The sequence below is a fragment of the Doryrhamphus excisus genome, chromosome 23, assembly GCF_030265055.1.
Source record: "Doryrhamphus excisus isolate RoL2022-K1 chromosome 23, RoL_Dexc_1.0, whole genome shotgun sequence".
In the NCBI taxonomy this organism is placed as follows: Eukaryota; Metazoa; Chordata; class Actinopteri; order Syngnathiformes; family Syngnathidae; genus Doryrhamphus; species Doryrhamphus excisus.
Genome location: NC_080488.1, coordinates 3,202,509 through 3,230,450, shown reverse-complemented (window position 1 = coordinate 3,230,450; position 27,942 = coordinate 3,202,509). Strand labels below are relative to the sequence as shown.

At 40.4% G+C, this 27,942-nt stretch overlaps 3 protein-coding genes across 4 annotated transcripts in view; 1 reads left to right on the top strand and 2 right to left on the bottom strand.

Annotated features, from left to right (window-relative positions):
• Positions 1 to 20,490, bottom strand: part of LOC131110289 (collagen alpha-1(XXIII) chain) — a 132,315-nt gene extending 111,825 nt beyond the window's left edge. Inside the window, exons 1-2 of the mRNA XM_058063255.1 lie at positions 19,972 to 20,490; positions 19,450 to 19,519 (exon numbers count right to left, since the gene is read on the bottom strand). Of these exons, the coding sequence (XP_057919238.1) occupies positions 19,450 to 19,519; positions 19,972 to 20,268 (367 nt within the window). The 5' untranslated portion in view covers positions 20,269 to 20,490. The remainder of the gene's footprint in view (positions 1 to 19,449; positions 19,520 to 19,971) is intronic.
• Positions 20,491 to 20,846: 356 nt separating this feature from the next.
• Positions 20,847 to 26,458, bottom strand: LOC131110287 (dual specificity protein kinase CLK2-like). Of its 2 annotated transcripts, XM_058063242.1 has the most exons (13): positions 26,335 to 26,458; positions 25,201 to 25,361; positions 24,844 to 25,096; positions 24,175 to 24,277; positions 23,820 to 23,886; positions 23,632 to 23,748; positions 23,369 to 23,535; positions 23,166 to 23,260; positions 22,946 to 23,075; positions 22,778 to 22,860; positions 22,621 to 22,700; positions 22,447 to 22,537; positions 20,847 to 21,452 (listed from the first exon to the last, which is right to left on the bottom strand). In XM_058063242.1, exons 2-13 carry the CDS (start codon positions 25,359 to 25,361, stop codon positions 21,270 to 21,272), a joined length of 1,530 nt encoding a protein of 509 aa, XP_057919225.1. In that variant the 5' UTR covers positions 26,335 to 26,458; the 3' UTR covers positions 20,847 to 21,269. The 2 variants fall into 2 exon arrangements, with proteins under 2 accessions (XP_057919225.1, XP_057919226.1); XM_058063243.1 differs by lacking the exons at positions 24,175 to 24,277; positions 25,201 to 25,361; positions 26,335 to 26,458 and having other exon boundaries at positions 24,844 to 24,993.
• Positions 26,459 to 26,720: 262 nt separating this feature from the next.
• tmem126a (transmembrane protein 126A) lies at positions 26,721 to 27,578 on the top strand. The gene has a single exon (XM_058063261.1). The coding sequence runs from the start codon at positions 26,846 to 26,848 to the stop codon at positions 27,461 to 27,463; it is 618 nt and encodes a 205-aa protein (XP_057919244.1). The 5' UTR covers positions 26,721 to 26,845; the 3' UTR covers positions 27,464 to 27,578.
• The last annotated feature ends 364 nt before the right edge of the window (positions 27,579 to 27,942 follow it).

Genomic DNA, 27,942 nt, shown 5'->3' with positions numbered 1-27,942 from the left:
TCACTTGAACAATCAGTATAAAAGACGCATGTCAAACACTGAATTGTATCTTCATAAAATGGCCACAGGAGAGAAAGAACAAGAACACTGATTATTTTCAGACACAGCGTCCAATTATGATGATTAAATTTAATCCATAAATGACAAATGAATAGTTGCATTGCATTAACCTTGCTACATCCATCATCGACGTGATGCAGATAAAGCAAAAAACAGGAGATTGATGGAAGTCCGCAACCTCTGCCAGGGCTTTGAACTAGCGGTTTTTTGAGGCCGTATGACCAGAAATGAATGATACAGTGTGGAAAGAACGGATGTCACGCTTGTGGTAACGCTTCAGCAACAACTTATTTAGCATTAGCATCTTATTTCTGCGGTACATGGATTAGTCATGTCGTCTCTTGTACATCAAGTACAACTTTATGAACGAAAACATGGAGAATTATATCCTTGAAAATACACTTCAATATACTTTCAATGGAATACTTTCATTAATAGATTCAAAGACTGGTGGCCAGCCAATCACAGGGCACATATAGACAAACAATCATTCACACTCACATTCATACCTATGGACAATTTGGAGTCGCTAATTAACCTAGCATGTTTTTAGAATGTGGGAGGAAACCGGAGTACCCGGAAAAAACCCACGCATGCACGGGGAGAACATGCAAACTCCACACAGAGATGGCCGAGGGTGGGGAAAGACAAAATAAGAAGCCAAAAAGTTACCACTTCCACACGAAATAGGAGGAGAACTCATTCATTCATTCATTTTCTACTGCTTATCCTCACAAGGGTTGCGGTGGGGGGTGCTGGAGCCTATCCCAGTTGTCTTCGGGCGAGAGTCAGGGTACACCCTGGACTGGTGGCCAGCCAATCACAGGGCACATATAGACAAACAACCATTCACACTCACATTCATACCTATGGACAATTTGGAGTCGCTAATTAACCTAGCATGTTTTTGGAATGTGGGAGGAAACCGGAGTACCCGAAGAAAACGTTTTCCGCTGCACTGGTGTGGTTAGCGCGCAGGCCTCACAGCTAAGAGGCACAAGTTCAATTCCCCCCTCGGTCATTTTTGTTTGGAGGTTGCATGTTGCATCCAAAAACATGCTAGGTTAATTAGCGACTCCAAATTGTCCACCATAGGTATGAATGTGAGTGTGAATGGTTGTTTGTCTATATGTGCCCTGTGATTGGCTGGCCACCAGTCCAGGGTGTACCCCGCCTCTTGCCTGAAGACAGCTGGGATAGGCTCCAGCACCCCTTGCGGCCCTTGTGAGGATAAGCGGTAGAAAATGAATGAGTTCTCCTCCTATTTAGTGTGGAAGTGGTAACTTTTTGGCTTCTTATTTTGTCTTTCCCCACCATCGGCCATCTCTGTGTGGAGTTTGCATGTTCTCCCCGTGCATGCGTGGGTTTTCTCCAGGTTTTCTCCATGTTTCCAAAAACATGCTAGGTTAATTAGCAATTCCAAATTGTCCATTGGTATGAATGTGAGTGTGAATGGTTGTTTGTCTATATGTGTATATATAAAATAAATGCCGTCATATCAGTCCAACAGTCCAAGACCTCCTTGAGGCAAGTTATTCCGGTCCCAAACTGCATCCCTGAAGTCAGCTGCTACACGAGTCCACTTCCATATGCAAAGCGTCATCATATCCTCCACATGTGTGCCGCACTTGCATAAAAAAAAACAGTACGTACGCATAGTGTGCACACATGCCTGCTTGGACGGGAGTGTGTGAAAGCTGCATGAAAAAAAGGAAGATTTTCCTTCTGAAGATACTTTAATTACCGTAAAGACGAGCCGTCTTTTAGCTTGTCATAATAATAATACCCCAAGTGACGATACCGCAAAGGCGACTCACATGGCACAAATATGACAGCGAAGGAGCCAAAGACCGCATGCACAATTATAACCAGCAAGAGTGGCTTGGCGTGGGCGTCAAAAGATTTCCACGCTTTTTTATGTCGATTTTTTTTATGTCCACTCTGTTCGTGCAGGCTTGGCGTGCAGAGTCAAAGTCATGATGGTTTACATCCAGGATCTGCGTTTCGCCATCCCTTGCATCAGGGGTCTCAAACTCAATTTACCTGGGGGCCACCAGAGCTAGGTTCCGGGTGAAGCCGGGCCGCATCAGGTTTAAAAAAAAAAAAAAAAAAACGCATTTATTAAAAACTGGGAAAAAATCAATAAAAAAACTTTTGCTTCTGCTATATCCTACACTTTTTTAGTACTTTGGTTCCGATTTTCCACACCAAAATATCTGATAAAACATTCCACTGTTCTCAAATATCTTAATTTTTATTTTCAAAATAAGATTTTAATATTAATAAATTAAAAAATCTAATTTAATTTTATTAAATTGATTAAATATTAAATATTTTTCAATTTACATTAAAATTAATTAAAATTAAAATTTACATTAAAATTAAAATTAAAATGTAAATCAAATTAAAATGTAAATTAAATTAAAATGTAAATTAAAATGTAATTAAAATTAAAATGTAATTAAAATTAAAATGTAATTAAAATTAAAATGTTAATTAAAATCAAAATGTAAATAAAATGTAAATTAAAATGTAAATAAAATTAAAATGTAAATTAAAATGTAAATTAAAATGTAAATTAAAATGTAAATTAAAATGTAAATTAAAATGTAAATAAAATTAAAATGTAAATAAAAATAAAAATAAAAATTAAAATTAAAATTAAAATTAAAATTAAAATTAAAATTAAAATTAAAATTAAAATTAAAATTAAAATGTAATTAAAATTAATTAAAATTTAAATTAAAAGTATCCTGTTCCCCAACCCGACATTAAAATTGAAATTTTTATTTAATTTTTTATTTTTTTTAAATTAAATTTAATAAGATTTAATATTTAATACATTTAATAAAATTAAATTTGATTTTTAAATTTAACAAGATTTAATAAAATTTTAAAAATATAAATTTTAAATTTAAATTTAAATTTTAATTTTGAGACCCCTGCCTCTCATGTATGTTCGGTATTACATGGCGAGTGGGGTCTCCGTGTACCCGTTTACGTGTTACGTGTTAGTTGGCGATCAGGAAGCAGTTTAGACGTCCTCATTGGGGTCTGGTTCACGACTGGATTCAGCTTGAATGAGTCTGGTATCAGAGCCTGGGGTCAGGAACTGGTCTGAGGGGCCGTGTGTATGTGTATGAGCCTGACTAAGAGACTGATGATTGACAGCGGGCAGGCCAGTAAACAGAGCAGCAAACTGACAGGCAGACAGACGGACACTTCAAGGCCATTAAAGCAAGGTCATCTGATCTGGTTTTTGTGGAGGACCGTTTGACCCTTTGGGCCGGTCCTGCATCCCCCTTCACCCCCCCACCCTCTCATACATGTTTATTCCTGATGTCCTGCTTTCCATAGGAATATTAATGCATGGGAGTCTGTGTTGCGTGTGTTCCGTATTATGAAAAAAGAAACACGGATTAGAACGGGAATGTTGTTTTCGCTACTGGTGACATTGAGAAATATGATCTCGGGAAGTTGAGGAGGAACCAGAAGAGTTAGTTTGAAGAATATATCAAGATGCCAAAACGCTGCACGCTTCTGCAGAGATTGAACGCAACATCACGGAGATGTTATCGCTCGGCCAATCAATTTATTCTTCATGCGCTTGTGGCTGCTGTTAGCTTCCATCCTTTAAACACACAAATCATTTGGTCATAAAAAAGGGAAACATTTGCATCACTGTTCCTAAGTTGAACATCACGATGCGTTCAAGACATCTTGCTGGAGAAACAACAGAGCCGGCGGCAAGCTATAAATGTACCAAGATGAACATCCATACCTGCACGCTTGCTTAAGGGGTCGCTATGGCAACCAAAACACATAGAAAGTAATAAATACTTAAAAGTAATAAAGCAGTATTAAATACTAAAAACGCAGCAGAAGATACAAAGCTGTCGTAACTAGCTTGCAGTCGGGGGGAGCCATCTTGAAACATGTCGATATCGATATTTTGATATGTTAAAAAAAAATTAATACATTGATATATCGCCCAGTGAAAATGTAACAAAACATATCGGTAGTATCCGTGGGAGAATAATAATAACAATGTTATATTATGATTAATAATAATTTATGGTTATTATTAATAATAATAATAATATTATAATAAATAATAATACTATTATTGTAATTAATAATAATACTATAATAATAATAATATTTAATATTTTATAACATAATTATTTCATAATATTATTTTATGAATAATATTATTATTGTTATTATTATAATATTATTATTATGCTAATAATATTATGATAATAATAATAATATGATAATAATATAATAATGTTATTACTATATTGTATTATTATTATTAATAATAATAATAATAAATATTATTATTATATATTGACTGTGAAGATGGCCAGGTGTGCTCGAGAGAAGAACATCACAAGCGGGATCAGATATTTTGATGAAGTAGAGACGGAGATCTGACAAATTCTGAGCTCGATTATGTCATTATATGTTCATTAGATGAGGAAATTTACTCCAATCACAAACTTCTGAAAGAAAAAAACACTGGGTTAAACCAAAAAACTACCACTTCCACACGAGATGGGAGGATATGTTTTTTTTTTCCCCCCACTTTATCATGTCAGACATGCAATGGCTGACTTTATGCACTGTTGATGTTTCAATGACCAGAGTACTACAGATGATTAGGCTTCACTACACATCTTAAAATGCTAACAATAGAGACATGGGAGCTGAAGGGTTCTAAAATGTGACATAAAAAAGGTGCGATACCAGTAAAGCTAAACTAAAAGGCCTTTTAAATGGTCTAAATTCCATCTAGGCTGGATTTGGGCCGACACCCTTCAAATAGACCTCTGAGACGATTCCAAAATAGTTGAAAACCTGGATCATACGAGTCCTTTATGGTCCTTTATGCTTTCATTTCCCAAAAGGTTTATTTTCATTAGTCAGCTTCTGGTTTTATATTCTTGCTTTTTCTCCCACCTCATTCTTCACCCCATCACTCATCCAAGACTTCCCACTCCACAATATGACTGGAGACCCATGCCAGGGTGCTGATGGACGTCCAGTCCCCGGTGGAAACGGGAGAAGAGTGTGTGTGGAATTGTGGGGGGGGTTCTGTGTTTCAGGCATCCTGTTTTGTCCACACTAAATAGGACTTGTTTAGGTTTTAAGGCTTACGTGGAGAGAGATTGTGGGATGACACTTTTCAGGGGGGGTGGGGTGGGGGGGTCAAAAGGTTGCAAGGTTACAGCCAAAGGATGATTACTGGATGCGAGGAGGAGGGTAAACAAAGCTAGCTGCAGATTAGCTTCAGTGGACGCAAGTTCCCAGACAGTGAAATCCAGGCTTGTAATAATATTTGATAATAATGTGTCTCACACAGTGCCGACTATTTACAGACAGGGGGTGTGGGGGGTGGGGGTGGGGTGTGGGGGGGTCTGGTTAAGGCAGCTAAAATAGAAGTGCAACAACAGCTGTCTTTGTGTTGCTATCCGAGCAAAGCTAAATATACACCACAATCATTCCAAGACACCGCGCAGCTCACATTCCCTCCTTCGCTTACACTTCCTCGTTATGAATTTTTTTTTTTTTTTTTAAGAAATTGAGCACCTAACCCTGGCTTCACAGGACCATATTAAAACACACTGCTGTTTTTTTTTAAATTTATTTTTAATTTAATTTAGCAGCACATTCAAAAAATACTATTTAAAAAAAATATATATATATATTTTTTTAAATATATTTAATAGTATTTTTAGAATGTGGCATAGACAATTTAAAAAATTGATATATATAAAAATATTTAAAAAAAAATGGTCCACTGCACATTCTAAAAATACTATATAATAAATAAATAAATAAATAAAATAAAAAATAAAAAAAAATATATATACACAGTTATTTTTTTGCTCATATGACTTAAAAAAAGTCTTTTTTATATATTTTTTAATTTTATATGTATATATATTAAATTATATATATATATTGTTTGTTTTGTTTTTGTAGTATTTATATAGTATATAGTATTTTTAGAACATATATGTGTATAATTGGTATATATATATTTTTTATAGTATTTTTAAAATTTTATATATATATTTTTAATTTTATATATATATATATATATATATTTGTTTTTTTTTTTGTTTTTATAGTATTTATATAGTATTTTTAGAATATATATATTTTATAGTATTTTTCAAATATATATGTGTATAATTGGTATATATATTTTTTAATAGTATTTTTAAAATTTGATATCTTTTTTTAATTTTATATATATATAAATATATATATATATATATATATATATTATATATAAAATATAAAATTAAAAATATATAAAAAGAAAAAAGACTTTTAAAGTCATAAAGAAAAAAACAACTGTCATTTTTGGAAAATGATATTAAAGAAGAAATTCCACCGTGACCAGAATAAAGTGAACATATGATGTGAATAAAGTCAGTTCCAAGAAGAACATTGCATGTAAAATGTTGCATTCAAGTGCACGTGTCTAAAAGAAATCAACCACCTCCCCTGGCTTCACGGGACCATATTTAAAAACAGGACACTAAAGATAACAAGCACAGCCGCTTTGCGCTACTTTTGCTTTGTCTTTGACCCACAAATGTAAAATTTGTCAAATCAAAACATTCAGGCCGGCCTTTGAAATGCGGGGCCTACTGTCATGTCTAGGACACGACCTTGGGGAAAACATGAAAGGCAATCAGTCACTTCGGAGGGTCCTGGACGAGTGAAGGTGGTCAAAGAGCGGGGGCCCAAACATCGCAGAGACACAGCATTAAATGTTAAAGGTTGACCCCACTTTACCGAGGTCCTGCTGCGAAGGAGTGAGGGGGGGAGGAGGAAGATGAAGAGGAGGCAGTAAAAAAAAAAAAAAAAGGGAGATGCGACACAGAAGGAGGAGAGAAAAAAATACGAGCGGAGGAAGCTCCAGACGTGAGGACATTGTTTGGAAAATGAAGAATAATGGAGTGGACTGGGAGTTAAAAAGATGGGTGGATGCAAGAGAGAGATGTTGGAAGGTAAGATGAAAAAAAAAAAAAAAAGACAAGAGAGGAGTGGAGGAATTTGAGGGAGGCGGAGAAATGGGGTCAAGTCAGGAAGGCTTCCAGCTGCGTTCGCCTCTTTCTTGCTTTGGGGTGCGAAAAGGCGCTTCCCCAAATTCAATTCCTCTTCTCTTCTATCACCCGACCCACACACACACTGAATCCGGAATCCTGTCCACATGGGTGGGATTTTGGTAGTTGGAAAAACAATTGAGTCATCATTTTGACACCAAAGTGACTAAATTTTGACAAGCAACATTGCCAAATTGCACGGTGCTCAAGTGGTTAGTGCACATGCCTCACAGCTAGAAGACCCGAGTTCAATTCCAACATGAGTTTGCATGTTCTCCCCGTGCATGTGTGTGTTTTCTTCGGTTTCCTCCCACATTTCAAAAAACATGCTAGGTTAATTAGCGACTTCAAAATTGTCCATAGGTAATAATGAATGAATGAGTTCTCCTATTTTGTGTGGAAGTGGTAATTTTTTTTTGCCTTTCCCCACCCTCGGCCATCTCTGTGTGGAGTTTGCATGTTCTCCCCGTGCATGCGTGGGTTTTTTTTTTTCCTGGGGTACTTCGGTTTCCTCCCAAATTCCAAAAAACATGCTAGGTTAATTAGCGACTCCAAAATTGTCCATAGGTATGAATGTGAGTGTGAATGGTTGTTTGTCTATATGTGCCCTGTGATTGGCTGGCCACCAGTCCAGTGTGTACACCGCCCGCCTCTTGCCTGAAGACAGCTGGGATAGGCTCCAGCACCCACGTGACCCTTGTGATGATAAGCAGTAGAAAATGAATGAATGAGTTCTCCTATTTTGTGTGGAAGTGGTAATTTTTTTTGTCTTTCCCCACCCTCGGCCATCTCTGTGTGGAGTTTACATGTTCTCCCCGTGCATGCGTGTTTTTTTTTTTTTCCTGGTACTCCGGTTTCCTCCCACATTCCAAAAACATGCTAGGTTAATTAGCAACTCCAAATTGTCCATAGGTATGAATGTGAGTGTGAATGGTTGTTTGTCTATATGTGCCCTGTGATTGGCTGGCCACCAGTCCAGGGTGTACCCCACCCGTATCTTGCCTGAAGACAGCTGGGATAGGCTCCAGCACCCCCCGTGACCCTTAAGCGGTAGAAAATGAATGAGTTCTCCTCCTATTTTGTGTGGAAGTGGTAACTTTTTAGCTTCTTATTTTGTCTTTCCCCACCCTCGGCCATCTCTGTGTGGAGTTTGCATGTTCTCCCCGTGCATGCGTGGGTTTTTTTTCCCGGGTACTTCGGTTTCCTCCCACATTCCAAAAACATGCTAGGTTAATTAGCAACTCCAAAATTGTCCATTAGGTATGAATGTGAGTGTGAATGGTTGTTTGTCTATATGTGCCCTGTGATTGGCTGGCCACCAGTCCAGGGTAACTTCAATCTTGAGCAACTATATTTAACCGTCGCTAACGAGTGAATGCTGGGAACACCGAGTTTATGTAGCATTGCAAGGTTTATACAGTGTCAATCTGTGTAAATATATATCTGTAATATCTTTATGGAATTCATGTATTCATATTACAGGAAGAAAAAAAAATAGAAAAGGGGTTTAAAAGTTCACATGCAAATGAGGGAAAAATCAAATTAGCTTCCCCAGACAAGATACTTTGTCACGTCTGGCTGACGGGATCAAGTGAGATCTCCCACGGATAAAGCAGCTGGGCATTTGCCGCCAATAAAGTCATTCCGCGTGACAAGTCCTTGTGTAAACGGATCACAAACATCCACGTTGCTAAAAAAAATGTGCTCGGTACCCGATTCCAAGGGTAGCAGACTGTGAAAAAAGTGGAAGTGATGCTAAAGCGTGTTATAATACTGTGTTTATACGCTTGGGAAAAAAAAAAAATATTCCGGATCTTCCATCCATCCATCCATCAAGAGGCACCGTGAGTCATAAAGGATGTGACTCCGCCCCAGCGAGTGCCTGCATCCCACTACTTTCTCCCACAGAAAACATGAAGAGCTCTTAAAAAACAACAGACCTCGAACTTTTGACTTATCCGGCAAAAGAATGGTACAAACGCTTCTTTCCACTTCAGCAATACGCGACTGGGACGCACTGGGAAAAAAACAACAGCAGTAAACTAGATCCAGTCACTATGCTCATGACACACCACTGGTTTGTATTTTGGAAATGGTCCACGGCATATTCTAAAAATATTTTATATTTATAATAGTAATAATAAAATAGGAGGAGAACTCATTCATTCATTCATTTTCTACCGCTTATCCTCACAAGGGTTGCGGGGGTGCTGGAGCCTATCCCAGCTGTCTTCGGGCAAGATGCGGGGTACACCCTGGACTGGTGGCCAATCACAGGGCACATATAGACAAACAACCATTCACACTCACATTCATACCTATGGACAATTTGGAGTCGCTAATTAACCTAGCATGTTTTTGGAATGTGGGAGGAAACCGGAGTACCCGGAGAAAACCCACGCATGCACGGGGAGAACATGCAAACTCCACACAGAGATGGCCGAGGGTGGGGAAAGACAAAATAAGAAGCCAAAAAGTTACCACTTCCACACAAAATAGGAGGGGAACTCATTCATTCATTCATTTTCTACCACTTATCCTCACAAGGATAGTGCTGGAGCCTATCCCAGCTGTCTTCGGGCGAGAGGCGGGGTACACCCTGGACTGGTGGCCAGCCAATCACAGGGCACATATAGACAAACAACCATTCACACTCACATTCATACCTATGGACAATTTGGAGTCGCTAATTAACCTAGCATGTTTTTGGAATGTGGGAGGAAACCCACGCATGCACGGGGAGAACATGCAAACTCCACACAGAGATGGCCGAGGGTGGGGAAAGACAAAATAAGAAGCCAAAAAGTTACCACTTCCACACAAAATAGAACTCATTCATGCATTTTCTACCGCTTATCCTCACAAGGTTCGCAGGGGGTGCTGGAGCCTATCCCAGCTGTCTTCGGGCAAGAGGCGGGGTACACCCTGGACTGGTCACCAATCAGCCAATCACAGGGCACATATAGACAAACAACCATTCACACTCACATTCATACCTATGGACAATTTGGAGTCGCTAATTAACCTAGCATATTTTTGGAATGTGGGAGGAAACTGGAGTACCCGGAGAAAAAACCCACGCATGCACGGGGAGAACATGCAAACTCCACACAGAGATGGCCGAGGATGGAATTGAACCCTGGTCTCCTACAATTAGCATCATTTTATCAATAATAAACGGAGCTTAAACATGACTTGAAATGGAAAAAAATGTGCTAAAGAAAGACAAGACAGGAGTCGAGGTCCAAGTTAGAGATAAAAAAGGCCCCCCCCCCCCCCCACCATTGAGAACCCCTCCTTCTCATGCGCTGGTGTTAAGTTGTTGAGAGCTACCCCCCCCCCCCAACAACACTGACGAGTGATGCTAAAGGTTCGTTCAAAGGCCCCCGCATCAATTTTATGAGCGCTGTTCTCATTAAAAGAGGTGCCGGCCGAGTGACGAACCTGGATGGAGGATAGGTGGGGGCTTTTACATAGTGCAGGAGCGTGGGGGGGTTGGGGGGGGTCAACATCTGGATCATCAACCTTCACAGTGGCGGCACACAAAAACACCCAAGCCGCTGATTCAGTGCGCCTCCAGGAAGGGATGAGCGCCGACGACTGCGCCTCCCTTTCGACCATCACAATGCTTCTTATCTGGAGCCGGAATCAAACGCGCTGCATTCCTTCTGCACTAAATGGGTTGTAAGCGTTCCCCGGAATGTATTTCCGTGTGTAAGCTGCCTGTTGGATATTCGAAGGGATGAAGGGATTTGCATCAAAGGCGGTTTGAGTGCTTAGCGGCCATGTTGGACGATTCTTTTAATGTCCGTCAAGGCTGGGAATTGACGGAGAGTGTGACCTTGCGACGGAATCGAACAGCAGCAGGAGGGGCGCGCGAGGTTAGTCAGCTGACTAGTTAGTCCTCCAATTCTAAACTTAAGTGTTTCAAACAAAGTGGTGAAGAAGGACAAAGAATCCGAAAACCACTTCCACATGGAATGGGAGGGGAACTTTTTCCCGCTCCATCATGTCGGACATACCACTGCTGACGAATGTTAATATAATGTCATATAATGCATATTAATAATATAATGCATATATTACTGCATATTATGCAGTAACAACATTTATTATGTACTATTACTGTTGTGTACTATTACTGCCTAATGAAGTTATTGTTATTTTTGTAAGTAGTCATTTCTGTTGCATTGGCATAAAAGTACCGTATTGACCCGAACACCCTGCATAAGAATCGTCATCTTATACTAAAGGGTCTAGAGCAGGGGTGGGCAAAGTACGGCCCGGGGGCCACATGCGGCCCACCAAGTGTTTGAATCCGGCCCGCCAGATTTCAAATTTTAACATATTTAAATTTTAACAAGTATTTCAACTTTTAACATACTTTACTACGTAAATATGAATACAACTGGCAAGTCATGTTGCCAGTTGTATTCATATTTACGTAGTAAAAATTTTTTTTTAAATAACAGATAAAATTAGACAAATAATTCAAGGAAAATTATAAGCATAAAATAGTGTGTGTGTGTGTTAAATATATGTTGTGACCCCCCCGGACAATTTTGTTAACTCAATGCGGACCACGAGTCGAAAAATTTGCCCACCCCTGGTCGTTAGAGTGTTAGATTAATCCCTCGTTAATCATGATTAATTGGTTCCAGACCTGACTGTGATCAGTCCATTTCCGTAAATTGTTTTATTATTATAAATGGAATATTTTCATAGTTACAACATTCTAAATACAGTTTTTAGCAGTATTAGAGCTCTCTGGACATGAAATAACACCCCTATAACTACCTTTACACTCATATTCGGGTTTTTATTAGGGATTCTTGTGGCTGTTGGGACGTAATTCACACAAATGCGACATAACTGCTGTTTGTATGTTGTATTACTGACTTTTAGTAACCAGTATAGAAAATTAAATATTATTCCAGCATCATTTGGATGCCTTATTATTATTATTATTATTATTATTATATATGAGTTCATATAGGCATTGCTTAAAAATGATTAATTTCAGCATCAAATAGGTCAAATTTGCAGAAAAATACCAATTTTCAGGGGTCTAATAGGCTGAATTTATTTTTATTTATTTTTTTGATTTATTAATTCATATGTTTCTGCATGGGAACCCATGATGGAGTGAAGCTGCCCCCTCCCCTCCCCCGCCCCCGACGAATGCAATGGTTCTGCAATGGCTTTGCTCCAAAAAAAGGTACAGTAATGCGTGTATTGCTACCATACCGTGTCTAGATTAAGTCGGTTTTGTTTACGTGTTCCGCACATCCCAGACTCTCGGCCTTTTACTCCTTCGTGTTTCCTTCTGGGCCCCGGAGTCCCCTGAAGGCCCTGAAGGCCCTTCGCTTGGGTCAGGCTGTTTATTTTTCAGAAAAGGAAGAATGTCTATGCGACTATTAAACGCTGCGGTTGCACAAAGCTAACTTTAATAAGACCGTTGATGAGAGGCCGATGGGGGGGGGGGGGGGGTGGCTTGAACGTTCTGGATATGATTTGTGTGAATGCACGTCCATATGAAAAGTGTTATTCCCGAAACGTATACATTTTGTAGTTTCGGAACACATTAGGGCTCGTACCTGCAACTGCAACTTCATGTTCACAATTATACTTTTATGTACTGCAGATGTTTCCTGGCGACTGCATGGGGTTAGCATACGCATTAGCTTGGAAGGATGTAACACTATTATGCAGTTGCAGGTTAGTGGAAGTCTGCATAGCCCTGAAAAAAGCACAAAGTGGATCCAAACAACCTTGAGTGACACGGAGACGCCATTAGAACGCAATTTAGCCTCGGGTGGCGTTCATTTTACGATTTGCGTTTATCGAGTCTTACGCCGTCCAACTTCAGGATCAACGGTGCGCCGCCACAGGCCTCGCTTGCTCGGATCAACCATCTGACTGCGCTTCCGAGCCTTTGCCATCAAAATGACCCTCAATCCTCATATTTGGTTCTTAAACTTTGATCAGTCTATTTCACTTTTGCAATAAATTTCTCCATGAAAGATGTACGTGTTCATGTCTTGTACCATATTAATGCCAAAAGCATGAATGCATCATAAAAGAGAACAAATATAAAAAAGTAAGTACTCATTTCCTGCATGTATACAGTTTTCAAATGGCCATTAATGGCCCCCGTTATGACCAATGTACTCTTCCTGTGGTGAAGGTATGTATAGCTGGCTAGCGGAGAGCTTCCTGCCTGATTTATTATGGTTTTAAAAACAAATGCTGCTCATGGGCGGGAGGGGGGGTGGCCCCCATCCTGGCTCTCAGTCCCCCCCCAAAGCCTAAGCTTTGCCTCTGTCTCCAGCGGGGAGAGCACCGTGTCTGGTGGACGGAGAACACTTAGGTTATCATGTGCAGAAAACACACAGGACAAGATTGTTGTTGTTGTTATTATTATTATTATTATTATTATTATTATTATTATTATTATTATTATTATTATTATTATTATTGTTAAGGTCCAAGACCCATGGTCCAAGATCCATGGTCCAAGATCCATGACCCAAGGTCCAAGACCCAAGATCCATGACCCATGACCCAAGATCCATGACCCATGACCCAAGATCCATGACCCATGACCCAAGGTCCAAGACCCAAGGTCCAAGGTCCATGACCCAAGGTCCAAGACCCAAGACCCAAGACCCAAGGTCCAAGACCCATGACCCATGACCCAAGACCCAAGACCCAAGACCCATGACCCGTGACCCAAGACCCGTGACCCAAGACCCGTGACCCAAGACCCGTGACCCAAGACCCGTGACCCAAGGTCCAAGACCCGTGACCCAAGGTCCAAGACCCGTGACCCAAGGTCCAAGACCCGTGACCCAAGGTCCAAGACCCATGACCCAAGGTCCAAGACCCATGACCCAAGGTCCAAGACCCATGACCCTAGATCCATGACCCTAGATCCATGACCCAAGGTCTAAGACCCTTGATCCAAGATCCATGACCCAAGGTCCATGGTCCATGAGCCAAGATCCACGAGCCAAGATCCACGATCTATGAGCCAAGATCCATGAGCCATGAGCAAAGATCCAAGATCCAAATAGACAAACACGCTTATCTCCAGCTCAGTGTTGCCATCCAGGGTGTTAATAAGGTCTTATCTGATGGAAATGGATCTGACCACACAGCCGGGGGTCTCACCTCCCGCCATGGCGCATGCTAACGCCAAACACTTGGATGCTCCTTGCTAGCTGAGCTAACACAACAGACGGGTCAAAGTATGAAACTCAAGTCTTCATACATTTTCCAAGTTTTACATAAAACTTTGCGTACTCTCGTTAGCATTTGTCCTTCAGTCATATGTACATAACTCTGATTGTGCTACGTGAGTGTGTGTATTGTTAAGGCCTCCATGGTGGTGCAGCCCAATTTGCCTCAGGTGCACAATATAAGAAAAAGACCAAGCACCTTTGGCTTTTTCTTTGGCTTTTATATGACACAAATAATGAATTGCCACAGTGCATAATCTGCCAGTGACATACACCAAAGTATGAAATCTGAATAATTGCTTTGTTTTTATGGACTTTATTAATAAATGGCTTTCATTGCATTACGTTACGCAAGACGTCACTATTGCACAACAGCTCCGTTTACAAAGCAAAAGGATGAAATGGAGGCCGGGTGTTTTGCTTTTAATTTGTTTTTTTTTTTTGTTGCTTTTGGGCGTAATAATCATGCAGGGACAGAAGCAGTAAAACTCCAGATGCAGCACCATACTTTTTGTCCTGCATATGACGAGTGTTTTGTTGCTTATTAACTTATTTTTATTTCCCGAGTACTACATTCAATTGGATAGTATCCTAGAATGGATTGGGTCCCAACGATTTATGGTAATGGTTTTATTTCATTTGAACATGCATCAGATTACAATTGAATGCATCACATAATCAGTTCACAGTTCCACATGTCCAAAAGGAGTAGGAAGAAGCAAAGCTTATTAAATCCTACCCCTCCATCTGGTACTTTTCATGTCTAGAGAGCTCTAATAATGGTAATTATATCTACTATATAGGCTAATGTGAGCATAAATGTGACTATAGGGGTGCTATTTCATGTCTAGAGGGCTCTAATAATGGTAATTGTATCTACTATATTGGGTAATATAAGCATAAAGTTGACTATAGGGGTGTTATTTCATGTCTAGATGGTAATTATATCTACTATATCGGCTAATGTGAGCATAACGTTGACTATAGGGGTGTTATTTCATGTCTAGAGGGCTCTAATAATGGTAATTATATCTACTATATTGGATAATCTAAGCATAAATGTGACTATAGGGGTGTTATTTCATGTCTAGAGGGCTTTAATAATGGTAATTATATCTACTATATGATAATGTAAGCATAAAGGTGACTATAGGGGTGTTATTTCATGTCTAGAGAGCTCTAATAATGGTAATTATATCTACTATATTGGCTAATGTGAGCATGAAGGTGACTATAGGGGTGTTATTTCATGTCTAGAGGGCTCTAATAATGGTCATTATATCTACTATATTGGGTAATGTAAGCATAAAGGTGACTATAGGGGTGTTATTTCATGTCTAGAGGGCTCTAATAATGGTAATTATATCTACTATATTGGGTAATGTGAGCATAAAGGTGACTATAGGGGTGTTATTTCATGTCTAGAGGGCTCTAATAATGGTCATTATATCTACTATATTGGGTAATGCAAGCATAAAGGTGACTATAGGGGTGTTATTTCACGTACCGAAGTACTAGGTGATATGACCATACAATGACATAATGGGTACCATTATCAAAAAAAAAAAAAAAAAAAACTTGAACTATATTAGGAAAGCAGGAAGTGAACAAATGTAACAGTTACTGATTGTAAAAGTACCAGATGGAGGGGTAGGATTTAATAAGCTTTGCTTCTTCCTACTCCTTTTGGACATGTGGAACTGTGAACTGATTATGTGATGCATTCAATTGTCATCTGATGCATGTTCAAATGAAAACCATTACCATAGTAACCACAGTACAATTTAGCTTTTCTATAAGAGTCTGAATAGAATTTCACCGGCGACATGACTAATATGTAATATTAATAGGCGCCTCCGCCTGGCATTTACATTTGGATTTGTGCCCAAGAGTGGGCAGAGTCACTGCACCCCCCCCACCTCCACCCCCAGCAGAATGAGGCGTGTTAAAAAGCTTTTTAAAGCAAATTGCCGCGATGACAATACAGGACACATACAACGCTCACATGGTTGTAATTAGCCCAGACTGGAAGACTGTTTGTGTCCATGTGGTGCAAGTCATGAATGTGTGTGTGTGTGTGTGTGTGCGTGCGTGCGTGTGTGTGAGGAGGGTGTTAATGGCAAACACCTGAAGCTTGTAAGAAGCGCTGCACTGCCTAGCAGTTTGTGTGAGCGTTAAAAGTGTCACAACGGACAACATAAGTATGAGCAAAGTCACAGTTACACTGTCAGTCAGTGTCAGGACACTCCCAGGCGGAAATGTCGCCCCCTGTTGGACACTGGTGTGAATGCAATGCTGAAAAAAGGTGACGCTGGAGGGCAAAAAGCCTGTCATGGCAGAAATGTCATGTATGCTGCATGTGGCGCTGTATCCGTCACACACACACATACACACACACACACGTGATCATGGATGCCTCGGAGATGAGCTTCGGGTTTCAAATGTGCTGCTAAAGGGAGACGAGGGTCTCTCCTTACAGAGCGAGGAGCCGCCGTCCCCCGTTCCCCCTTTTCAAAGACTGCGTCAATTTATGGGATGCACACATGTCAGCGGTGACTATAGGGGTGTTATTTCATGTCTAGAGGGCTCTAATAATGGTCATATCTACTATATTGGGTAATGTGAGCATAAAGGTGACTATAGGGGTGTTATTTCATGTCTAGAGGGCTCTAATAATGGTAATTATATCCACTAAATTGGGTAATGTGAGCATAAAGGTGACTATAGGGGTGTTATTTCAAGTCTAGAGGGCTCTAATAATGGTCATTATATCTACTATATTGAGCATAAAGGTGACCATAGGGGTGTTATTTCACGTCTAGAGGGCTCTAATGGTAATTATATCTACTATATTGGGTAATGTGAACATAAGGGTGACTATAGGGGTGTTATTTCATGTCTAGAGGGCTCTAATAATGGTGATTATATCTACTATATTGAGCATAAAGGTGAGTATAGGGGTGTTATTTCATGTCTAGAGGGCTCTAATAATGGTAATTATAACTGCTATATTGGGAAATGTAAGCATAAAGGTGACTATAGGGGTGTTATTTCATGTCTAGAGGGCTCTAATAATGGTAATTATATCCACTATATTGGGTAATGTAAGCATAAAGGTGACTATAGGGGTGTTATTTCATGCCTAGAAGGCTCTAATAATGGTAATTATATCTCCTATATTGGGTAATGTAAGCATAAAGGTGACTGTAGGGGTGTTATTTCATGTCTAGAGGGCTCTAATAATCGTAATTCTATCTAATATATTGGGTAATGTGAGCATAAAAGTGACTATAGGGGTGTTATTTCATGTCTAGAGGGCTCTAATAATGGTAATTATATCTACTATATTGATAATGTAAGCATAAAGGTGACTATGGGGTGTTAGTTCATGTCTGCACGCATGTGAGGCAGGAGGACGCAGCTCCTTAAAACACTTTCCGTTTGTTGTGGGCCTCACAAACAAAAACAACGTGCACATACTTGACGCCCCGAGCGAGCAAAGCAAAGCAGCAGAGAAAGGCTAACAAATCTATAACGAGCAATCTAATTGTCGAGGAAACAAAAAATGTCCACAGGCATTCTGGCTGCACCAGCGTGGCAATAAACAGCTTTCCTTTCAAGTAAACAACACGCCAATGTCGACTCCATGACACTTCATAGTTCGATTTATCTAAAAATGCATAAAAAAGGTAAACCAGGCTGGTCCTAATCTAACTTTTTATGATGCGTATATAGTTGGAACCCGACTCGCATTAACAGCATCAGTAGCGTTGGCTGTGCACGGTCCGGTCAAACAGCAGCAGAGGCAGAACTCCATCTTGGCACACATGAATGCAACTCACACTAAAAAACACAACGTGTTGACTGCAGGCCAGAAATTCCACCTGTTGTAGCTGTTGCTTTTCACACCCCCACATTAAAGAGTGGAAGGGAAAAAAACATGGAGACTGCAGGAAACCCCAAACTTACTAAAAAAATAGCATGGAAAGCCCCCCCCCCCTGCCAGAATCATGATCAGTAAAACACTTTATACAACGTTTTGCTCTGAAGGTGTCTATAGGTGACTATAGGGGTGTTATTTTATGTCTAGAGGGCTCTAATAATGGTAATTATATCTACTATATTGATAATGTAAGCATAAAGGTGACTATAGGGGTGTTAGTTCACGTCTAGAGGGCTCTAATAATGGTAATTATATTTACTATATTGGGTTAATGTGAGCATAAAGGTGACTATAGGGGTGTTATTTCATGTCTAGAGAGCTCTAATAATGGTAATTATATCTACTATATTGGCTAATGTGAGCATAAAGGTGACTATAGGGGTGCTATTTCATGTCTAGGGGGCTCTAATATTGGTAATTATATTTACTATATTGGCTAATGTGAGCATAAAGGTGACTATAGGGGTGCTATTTCATGTCTAGGGGGCTCTAATATTGGTAATTATATCTACTATATTGGGTAATGTGAGCATAAAAGTGACTATAGGGGTGTTATTTCATGTCTAGAGGGCTCTAATAATGGTAATTATATCTACTATATTGGGTAATGTAAGCATAAAGGTGACTATAGGGGTGTTATTTCATGTCTTGAGTGCTCTAATAATGGTAACAATTGTATATGGAAAGTCATGTCCTATTCTAACTATGAAAATATTCTATTTATTGATACCGAACCCGACTTAAAATTCACTTATGACGGTCTTGAAGAACAGCTGTCACTACGGTTCACTTTTAACACTCAAGTCGGGAACAGCACCATGCATGAACCACCAGCCAAAGCTAATGAACGCCTTCCATTTCAATTGTATAGGAAATAAGGGGTCGTCCCACAATGTAAATTACACTCTTTCCTACGCTGTAGGGAACAAGCCAAATGAATCAAAGTCAGCATCTCCCACTCACTGGCCTGAGTGTTTGACTACTGCTGTCACAATAAGAGCTCCGGACAGTTCAGGAAGGGTTGGCTTGAAGCACTCATCTACAGAAAGTGACAGGCACACATACACACACCACGTACCTGGAGGACAGGCGCAGTCTTGGCCAACATCTCGAGTTGATCGCATCTTTGGCATGAGCACCATGACTTTCTGCAGACATAGAACATGACATTGTAAGACATGAACATGCAGTATAAAGGTATGTAAATATTCCATAAAGCAATATTTGTTTTAATACTTTGTCTATTGGTGAATATAATAAACTTTCTGGTTTGCAAACACAAAACACCAACATAAAATAATTCAAATATCCCTAAAAGTCCCAATCAGAAGTCTCCATCTTCTACTATTAAATGTACCGTAATGGCAGTGGTTTCCAATCACGTCATTTAGCGTCTATCATCAGTGGTTAATCGCAGTTAATCGCAGTTTAAACCATTTAAACTAATAGTCCACATGCAAGTCCGCTTAGTCCCCAGAGGATATCCCTTTTAATTGGGCCGCAATTACTAGAAAACTGCCGGCATTAAGCGTGCGTAAAGTACGCCATTTTTACACACAGGCACATCCAAAAGAGTATTTTGGCTGAGGTATACAAGTACCTCTTCCACGAGTTTCCCCACGGAGGAGCTCAACTCAGGCACCAGAGTCCCATCCTCGTGGATTAAAGCCCCAAGCGGCGGGTGGAAGGCGGGCGCTCGGTCCAGTACCATCTGGAGTCGCTGCTCCAGCCGGTGGGTCTTGACGCTCATGAGGAGACACACGCTTATGGAGCAAAGGGACAGCAGGATGCACACGGCGACGGGGAGACCCGGAGGCCACCGGTAGAGTGCGGGTTTAGGTGCGCACTGACACGCAGACGACTTGCCGTCTCCAGTTGGGTCGCTCAAAGACTCCATGACCTGAAATCCTGCTTTGGAGGTTTAAAAGTCAAAAGGTAATGGCGGTCCTTTAAGTAAACGTCAGGCATCCACAGTCAGCCGGTTCTTGCTCTTCGAAAGGTCGGCAGTGCGCAATGGGTTTACGCCGCCAACAGATGCTTTGGATGCGGATCCACAAGAGCGAAGCGAGGCTTGCTAACGCGGAGGTTGCGGAGTTCTGCTTTGTGTGTTGAGCAACTACCAATGCATCCAATTGTTTGCCTCATTAAAAAGTTGCATGTTCAACTTCGGATAAGCCCGCCCCCTGACCACGTGGGGTAGGGCGGATTGACAGCTCATAGGTACAGCCGATTGGCCAGGACATGATTGCTTATTACAAAACAGCCACGCCCAATTAAGTCATTCTCATTTAAGGTACACTTGCATACGTTTACCGTATTTGTTCTACTACAAGAGCAGTGATATATTATTTATCAAATCTTAACTTGTTTCCTTTAAACTTTCTTTCAAGGGGGCTTCATGCTGCGTTTTAGTGCCCCCCACTGGATTTACCAGACAACTGCATGTTTAAAAAAAAAATAAAAAGCCATGAAGTATCCATTAGTAATTATCATTTATTGAGAAAACAAATGAGACCAGTCAGTGACCCCCAAAAATATATAATAAAATCTATGTACACAGATATTCTGCCTCATAACTTTTTACAATACAATGCTGCTGATACAAAGGCAATACAGTTTAACAGTCAAGACCAACCCATTATTATTATTATTATTAGGGACTGTACAATAGAAAAAAAACATGATTTGAACCATCCACAGGCTGTACTTTAGCATATGGCAAATATACAAAGCAGACAGAAATATCCAATGATTGACATGTCAATGAATATTCTTGGCCAAGGACAAGGGTACAGCAATGCAGGGCTGAGGACTGATACAGTCTGCGTACGTTCACCTCTCCCGGAGAGTGAGGACGTTGAGGCTGGGCGTTGAGCATCCTTTTTGGAAAATGGCGCTTCAGTGTTTTTTGGTGTTGCTACCGCTTGCGCTGCTGCCGCTGCTGCTGTCTTGGTAGCAGGAGAAAAATTGGTGTTGGAGGGCCTTGTCCAGGGTGATGCGCTTTGCTGGGTCGTATTCCAACAACTTCTCCAGAAGGTCAAACAGCTGCTGGTGGTCCTCGTTTTGTGAAACCATGTAACGCTAGTTGCAGGGATAAGAACAAATATATGGATACTTCCTTGTGCTTAAATGCTAAATGTAGCTACGAGCGCAAAAATAGGATAAAAAACCAGAAGTGGTCTTTTAAGGGATTTTTCCCCAATGTTGAATTCTTAGATTCCAAATGACAATATTAGATTCTCTTGGATGTACAATGCCTCAATGTGACATCACAGCATATCCAGTTGACCCAATGCTAATACTTACATAGTGGGGAAGTGGTAAATTATCATCAAATGTTTAAGGTTGTTGCCCAGCCATGCTGGCGTCAGTGTGGTATCAAATATCATTCATTTTTGAAAGAGGGTATATGTAAAACCATGGAGAGGATTATGAGTTAGAGTGTGACTTTCATGTGAGAAATTGTATCTGGGCCACCTGGTGGGAGACTCTGTGTTAAAAAAGGATAGGTATTTTTTGTATAAAATCATGTTGGTAGCAGGTAAAAAAGCCATTACCAAAAAAATGGCTTCATCCAAGACCCCCCCGGTACTGGAGGACTGGCTTTGTGTGATGACCACAATAGATGATATGGAACTATTGACACATAGATTGAGGACTGAGGAAGACATGTGTGGAGAAAAATGGGTGAAATGGACACCGTTCACGGACAAAAATCAAGGAAATGAGTCAAATTGCACCATGACAGGGAATGTGTGACAGCCAAATTGTGTGATGTGTATGTTTAGAGTGTGTTTGTAATGCTGTTGACGTTTTGTTTAAAAAATATAAAAATAAAGTATTAAAAAAATGTTTAAGGTTGGCGGGCCTGATAGCATATTTCATGCTGGTGCCATCAACTCATCCAGTGGTTTGTACATATAAACAAAACAAAATATAGGTTTGTATTTAAAATTTTAACTAGTGTGCATGACTGAAAAGAACCACTGTGCTAAGCGATAGAGAGAAATCTACTAAGGGTATTGTGTACTGTTTTGTTCGTATCAAGAACTGGTGGTTAAAGATGCGTTCTCACCCTGAGTGGTTTGCAGTGCTTCCGGACGTATCTGCCAGCCGAGCTGTCGACATCCCAGTCCAGCTTGCTGCGGTGGACATACCGCTGTTTTCTATACAATAACAATTCAGAAAGTCATCATTCTTATAAAGTGTTGGGTATTTCTTTAAAGTTACACATTTTCCTCTCCCTTACCTGCTTTTATGAAGGAGACTGGTAGGAATGGGGCCCAGGACCCTCTCCATCATAGCCAGGTGCTCCTTGCTGTCATGAGTCTGAAAGTGAAAACAAAGCAACATAGTAAAACGCGTTCATGTGGAATATTCCATATATGCATCATAATTCCACAAACCTGGAAAAGAGTTGAACCAAGGTAGTATTCAATGAGGATACAGCCCACGCTCCAGACATCGCAGGAATGATCCCAGCCGAGATCTGAAAGACAACATGTCCGCTTAACAAAATCGTCTCAGTAAAAAAAAAAAAAAAAAAGTTCAGTGTTATGTAGAGCGCCACGCACCTAAAATGACTTCGGGGGCCCGGTAGTGACGCGTGGACACCACAGATGTATGATGCTCGTGTTCGTATGTGGCATTTCCAAAATCCACTATTTTTATATCCGGTCTCTTCAATGTCCGTTCATCTCGTTTCTAGGGATGGTGACAATACAAGGTTACGTTTGTAAAACTGCATTAAGACAAAGCCTTCAAATAATAAATAATAAGCCAAAGCATGTTTACCTTTGATGAATTATACTCTAGCTCATATTCTGAATCAATGAACAGAATATTCTCAGGCTTCAGGTCCGTGTGAGTCAGCTTATGTTTATGGAGAACTAAAAAAAAGGGATGAGTAAAATACCTCAATTAGTAGCAGTGGAAGGAAAGGCAAAAATAAATAAATGATAGAAAAATAAACACTCAAAGTGTCTCCACTAACTCACATTTGACAGCACGGATGATCTGGTAGGCCATTCGTCTGATGTGCTCGATGGGGAACGGCTGGAAGTTGTTCTCCTTGAGGAAATCGTAGGTGCTGAGGCCAAGCAGCTCAAAGGCGATGCAGATATGACCGTGATAGTCAAACCAGTCCAACATGTGAACACAAGCACTATTGCGGGGGAGGAGAAAAAAAAAAAAAAGGAATTAGAAATATCTCCTTTGTCATAGTTCCAAACCAATTACTGTTATGTGTAAATATACTTACTATCTGCTCTGAGCGTCGAGAGACTTGAGCTGTTCGAGCACAGCTACCTCAGACTTTGCTGCGTCTCGGTAGCGTTCAATGTTTTTAATAATCTTCAGAGCCACTTGAGCACCGTTACTAACAAACAAGCAAAATGTTAAAATTCTGACATGATAAATAAAATGAAAAGAAATGATATCAGTTCTTACTTTAGGTGATCAATGCACTCAACCACCTTCCCAAAGGCACCCTCTCCAAGAGTACTCACAATCTCATCTATACAAGATAGGGGGAGATAAGTTAGAAACAAAGCACTGATGTGTGAAACACTGCCTTGTGGCTGCTTCACTGCACTGTGTAGCTATTAACTATTTAATCTGGCTTGAGAATAATGTCATAAAAGTCAATGTTTAATGTTACACGTGCAGTAGCAAACCTAATCTAATATGTCATCTAATGACAAAATATATGTGTATCTATCAAATGTTTAGAAATAAAGACCAGACAAGAGTGTGAGAGAAACAAAATGTGAACAACAGTAGAAAAAAAGTGTATATTCTATACATCTCGCTTTCAGCATGTCTCCATTGTGATAGATGAGGTGACCCTCGTCATCATCCTCAACACTCCTGGATCTTTTCCTGCTCCTGCGGCGATGGCTCCTCCTCTGCATCGGAACCGCCGCAATCCGCCATCACATCAATAACCCATCAGTCAGCCAGCACCAGGCCACCACAACGCGACATCGTCATTCATTCAACCAGGCCAAGGGGGGAGGTGAGGGGTGGACAGTTTCGGCCCGTTCAGTAACACCGCCAGGCGATTGGACGGAGCAGCAAATTCAAATTCAGCCCCATCGAGAAATTGGGCGCCAGCCACCACATAGTGTGCGTTACAGAAGAAAAACATGGCAACAAGATTTTCAGATGAGAGACTTTCTCAAAGTAGTACAGGAAAAAACTGAACTTGAGTGAAAACAGTCTTCTACATGTATGTATGTCTTGCAATAACAGCTTCATTCATTCTTTTATAGTTCATAAAAAACATTAATATTAGATCCCCTTCCACTACAATGACTTGTGTAATCCCCATGTTCCTACATTTTCAGTACTAGAAATCATTTCAGTATGAAACATAAGGTGTTAGCATTGGCTAAACACCAGAGATAATGACCCTGATGATTGTTTGTGGTAGACAGAAGAAGAAGTGGATTGGAAAGGAAGTTACCCGTACCGAGGAGGACCGGTGGCGAGAATGACTACGCCTGTGTCGTCTGTCTCTATGTCTGCTTCGCCTGCTCCTGTGACTGCGGCCGCTGAGCCCGCTACGTCCGGACGACTTGCTGTAATGGTGCCAGTCACGATCTCGTTCCTTGAAGGTACAATAACGGCTGTCTTCCGCACAAGCCGTGTCCAAACTGTAGTCCTGGTTGTGCTTCCCACGTGACTCAAGACTGTGGTTTAAACTGCGGTTCTCCAGGAAGAGGCTGTGATGTAAACATCCCACAAAAAAATAAAAAAAGTGGATCATACACTGAAAACAAAGAGTTAAACAACTGAACATTGCGGAATATTATTGAGGAATATTTACCCATCATTAGACTTGTGGTGTCTGTGAGTTCTTCTGTGCTTGTTTTCTCGTTCGCTACTGTGCGAATCCCGCATCTTCCGCTTGCGATAGTCCATTCTTTCCTCCCAGCTGTACTCGTCAAGCCAAACACCCGGGGAGTACAAAGTTGTACAATGGCGCATCTACAAAAGACGTGACATGTTTTGGTCAAATTCTGACAAAACAATACAGAATACTTGATTAATTATGGAAATGCGGTAGGAACAGCAGTGGTGGAACATTGGCGCCATCTAGCGGCAAAACTATATAGCATTATTAGAGCTAAAGATATGCACAATGACATCACATGTCATTATTAAAGACATAAACACATACACAATTACATAACATATTACAAAGCCAAGCAGTAATTGCAAGCGGAGACAAAAACACAATGGTACTTGCAAAGCAAACTTATTTTGAGGTGATTATTGAGTGAAAATAAGCTTAAGAACCATTTGTCTAAATTGTATGAAATTTTAAAAATTGAAGAATAAGCATAAATACTAATCAACAGCAACATAACGGCAAACGCTATTATATCAAGATAAAAATTAAACAAAAAGCATCTTCACTGCTATTCAGAGTACATGCTATTTGTCTTCCCGAAGGCCGCCATGTTCTATTGCACATTGTCTTCAAATGCATTAAATTACAAAATACGACCACTCATTAAACTTGCGATATTTGGTAGTAACTTAAGAAATAAACACTAGCGCCAATACGAAGATAATTCAATGTTGTTTGGAACTGGTTTGAACCGGATCACGGCTGAGGTACAACGAACGTTGTTTTTCTAGGCCTAAACTACCGAGCATAAAAAGACTCCCACATGCCAACAAACGTGGTTAGTGTTCATTTAACGATGAAAGACTACACTTAATATTCAAACTATCAACAGTAAGCATTGTGAAAACGATCCCAAAATAGTGACTTAAAGCAATATTCAACGTTAGCATTAGCTTATTTACTGCGAGAAAGAGCCGCCATGTTGGGGCCTGTCGTCGTAGATTGGAGAAGCTAACGGGCTAAATTTAGCATTCGCACGCAGAATATACCACACGTTTCTTTTGTGAATAAATTGCCTCTTAAGAACCATACAGGTATCAATCTCACCTCCTTAAATTGGACGCAATGTTCCAGGAATTCACCTAGTCGTGCTGCAGAAAAATATTTGCGTAAATGTATTCGACGAAGCTCTGTCAAATATGGCGAATGCTGTGGAACACCACTGAACGTTTTTTTTTTGTCAAGTGACACACAAAACCCCGCCCATTATTTCTACATATTTGGTACCCTGAGTTTAACCTTCCAGGTACTTTTGTATACATCAGTACAGTAGTTTTATGTTATCAAATATGTAATAATGTTTTATAAGATTGCTATTTTACAGTATAATACGAAACGGGTTAACGAACGGGGTTTTATTGAAAACTGGGTTGCGCAACTTCTCCTTAGAAACAAAAATCAGGAGTTTTTTACGATAATTCAAGTCGGCGTTACCTTGTGGGTAAGACATGGCCGCTCCCTGGTTGACAGCAAGGAAACACACCACCTCTGTTACATTGAAATACTCAAGTTTAACGTGCCAGAAGACATCATTGAAGGTGTGCACATAACCCGAAGAATGTTGGAAAACGACACACAGGAAAGCGTGGCTGCTAAGACCCTTTCACGGTCAGTGATTGTCGAACTACTGGCAAAGAATTTCCACAAACTGCCCGACATTGACCAGAAGCTCTTCATGTACGGACCAATGTATCTGGGCGGAAATGGTGGCCTGGCAGGACTGATAGCAAACAGCTTGTATCGCCGTGCCCTGAACGTCACACAGGCACCCATCACCTCCAGCCTGCCGATGGCGGTGCTGCCCTTTGTGACGACTTACGCCCTCTACAACGCCACAGTGACCAGCCCGCTCCTATCTGGGGATCTCCAATGCCCGAGCTGCGTGCTGTTGAGAGGCACACTTGTGGGTGTAGTCGGAGGCGCAGTGTACCCCATTATTCTGGCCTTACCTGTCAACATTGGCCTTGCTACAAGGTACAACACGGCGCCCTTGCCGGAGAAGGGAAACCTCATCCGGTTTTGGATAGACCTCTCCAAACCGATCCTGAGGAAGATGAGAGCTGTTGTGGTCATCCAGGCATTTTTTGGCACCTTCCTCAGTTCCAGGAACTTTGAAAGCTACACCAAATTAGCTAAAATCACATTTGACTCACAAGAAGAAGACCTACAAGACTGAAATGTGGGGTAAATTTGTGCAATACTGTGTTTAGATACGTCATTTACAAAAACACAAGCATAATTTAGGTTAATAAAGAGTATGTTATTAAAAGAAACACCAGTTTTATCTGTGCGTGATTAACGGCTCATTTTTTAGATAAACTTCTCAACTCTCTCTGTGGCTAAATGCTAATTGCTAGCATGTTAGCATTTAAGCTAATTTACGCATGTCTAAAGGCAAATACACACATGGCATGATGTAGGGAGGCTAAAGGACAACCTTGGCACATTCTAAACTTGAGGCTGTCTTGCTAGGTGCTAGCATGGTAGCAGTTAGCATGTAAGCTAATTTACTCATGTCTAAAGGCAAATACACACATGGCATGATGTAGGGAGGTTAAAGGACAACCTTTGCACTTTCTAAACTTGAGGCTGTCTTGCTAGGTGCTAGCATGGTAGCAGTTAGCATGTTAGCATTTAAGCTAATTTACTCATGTC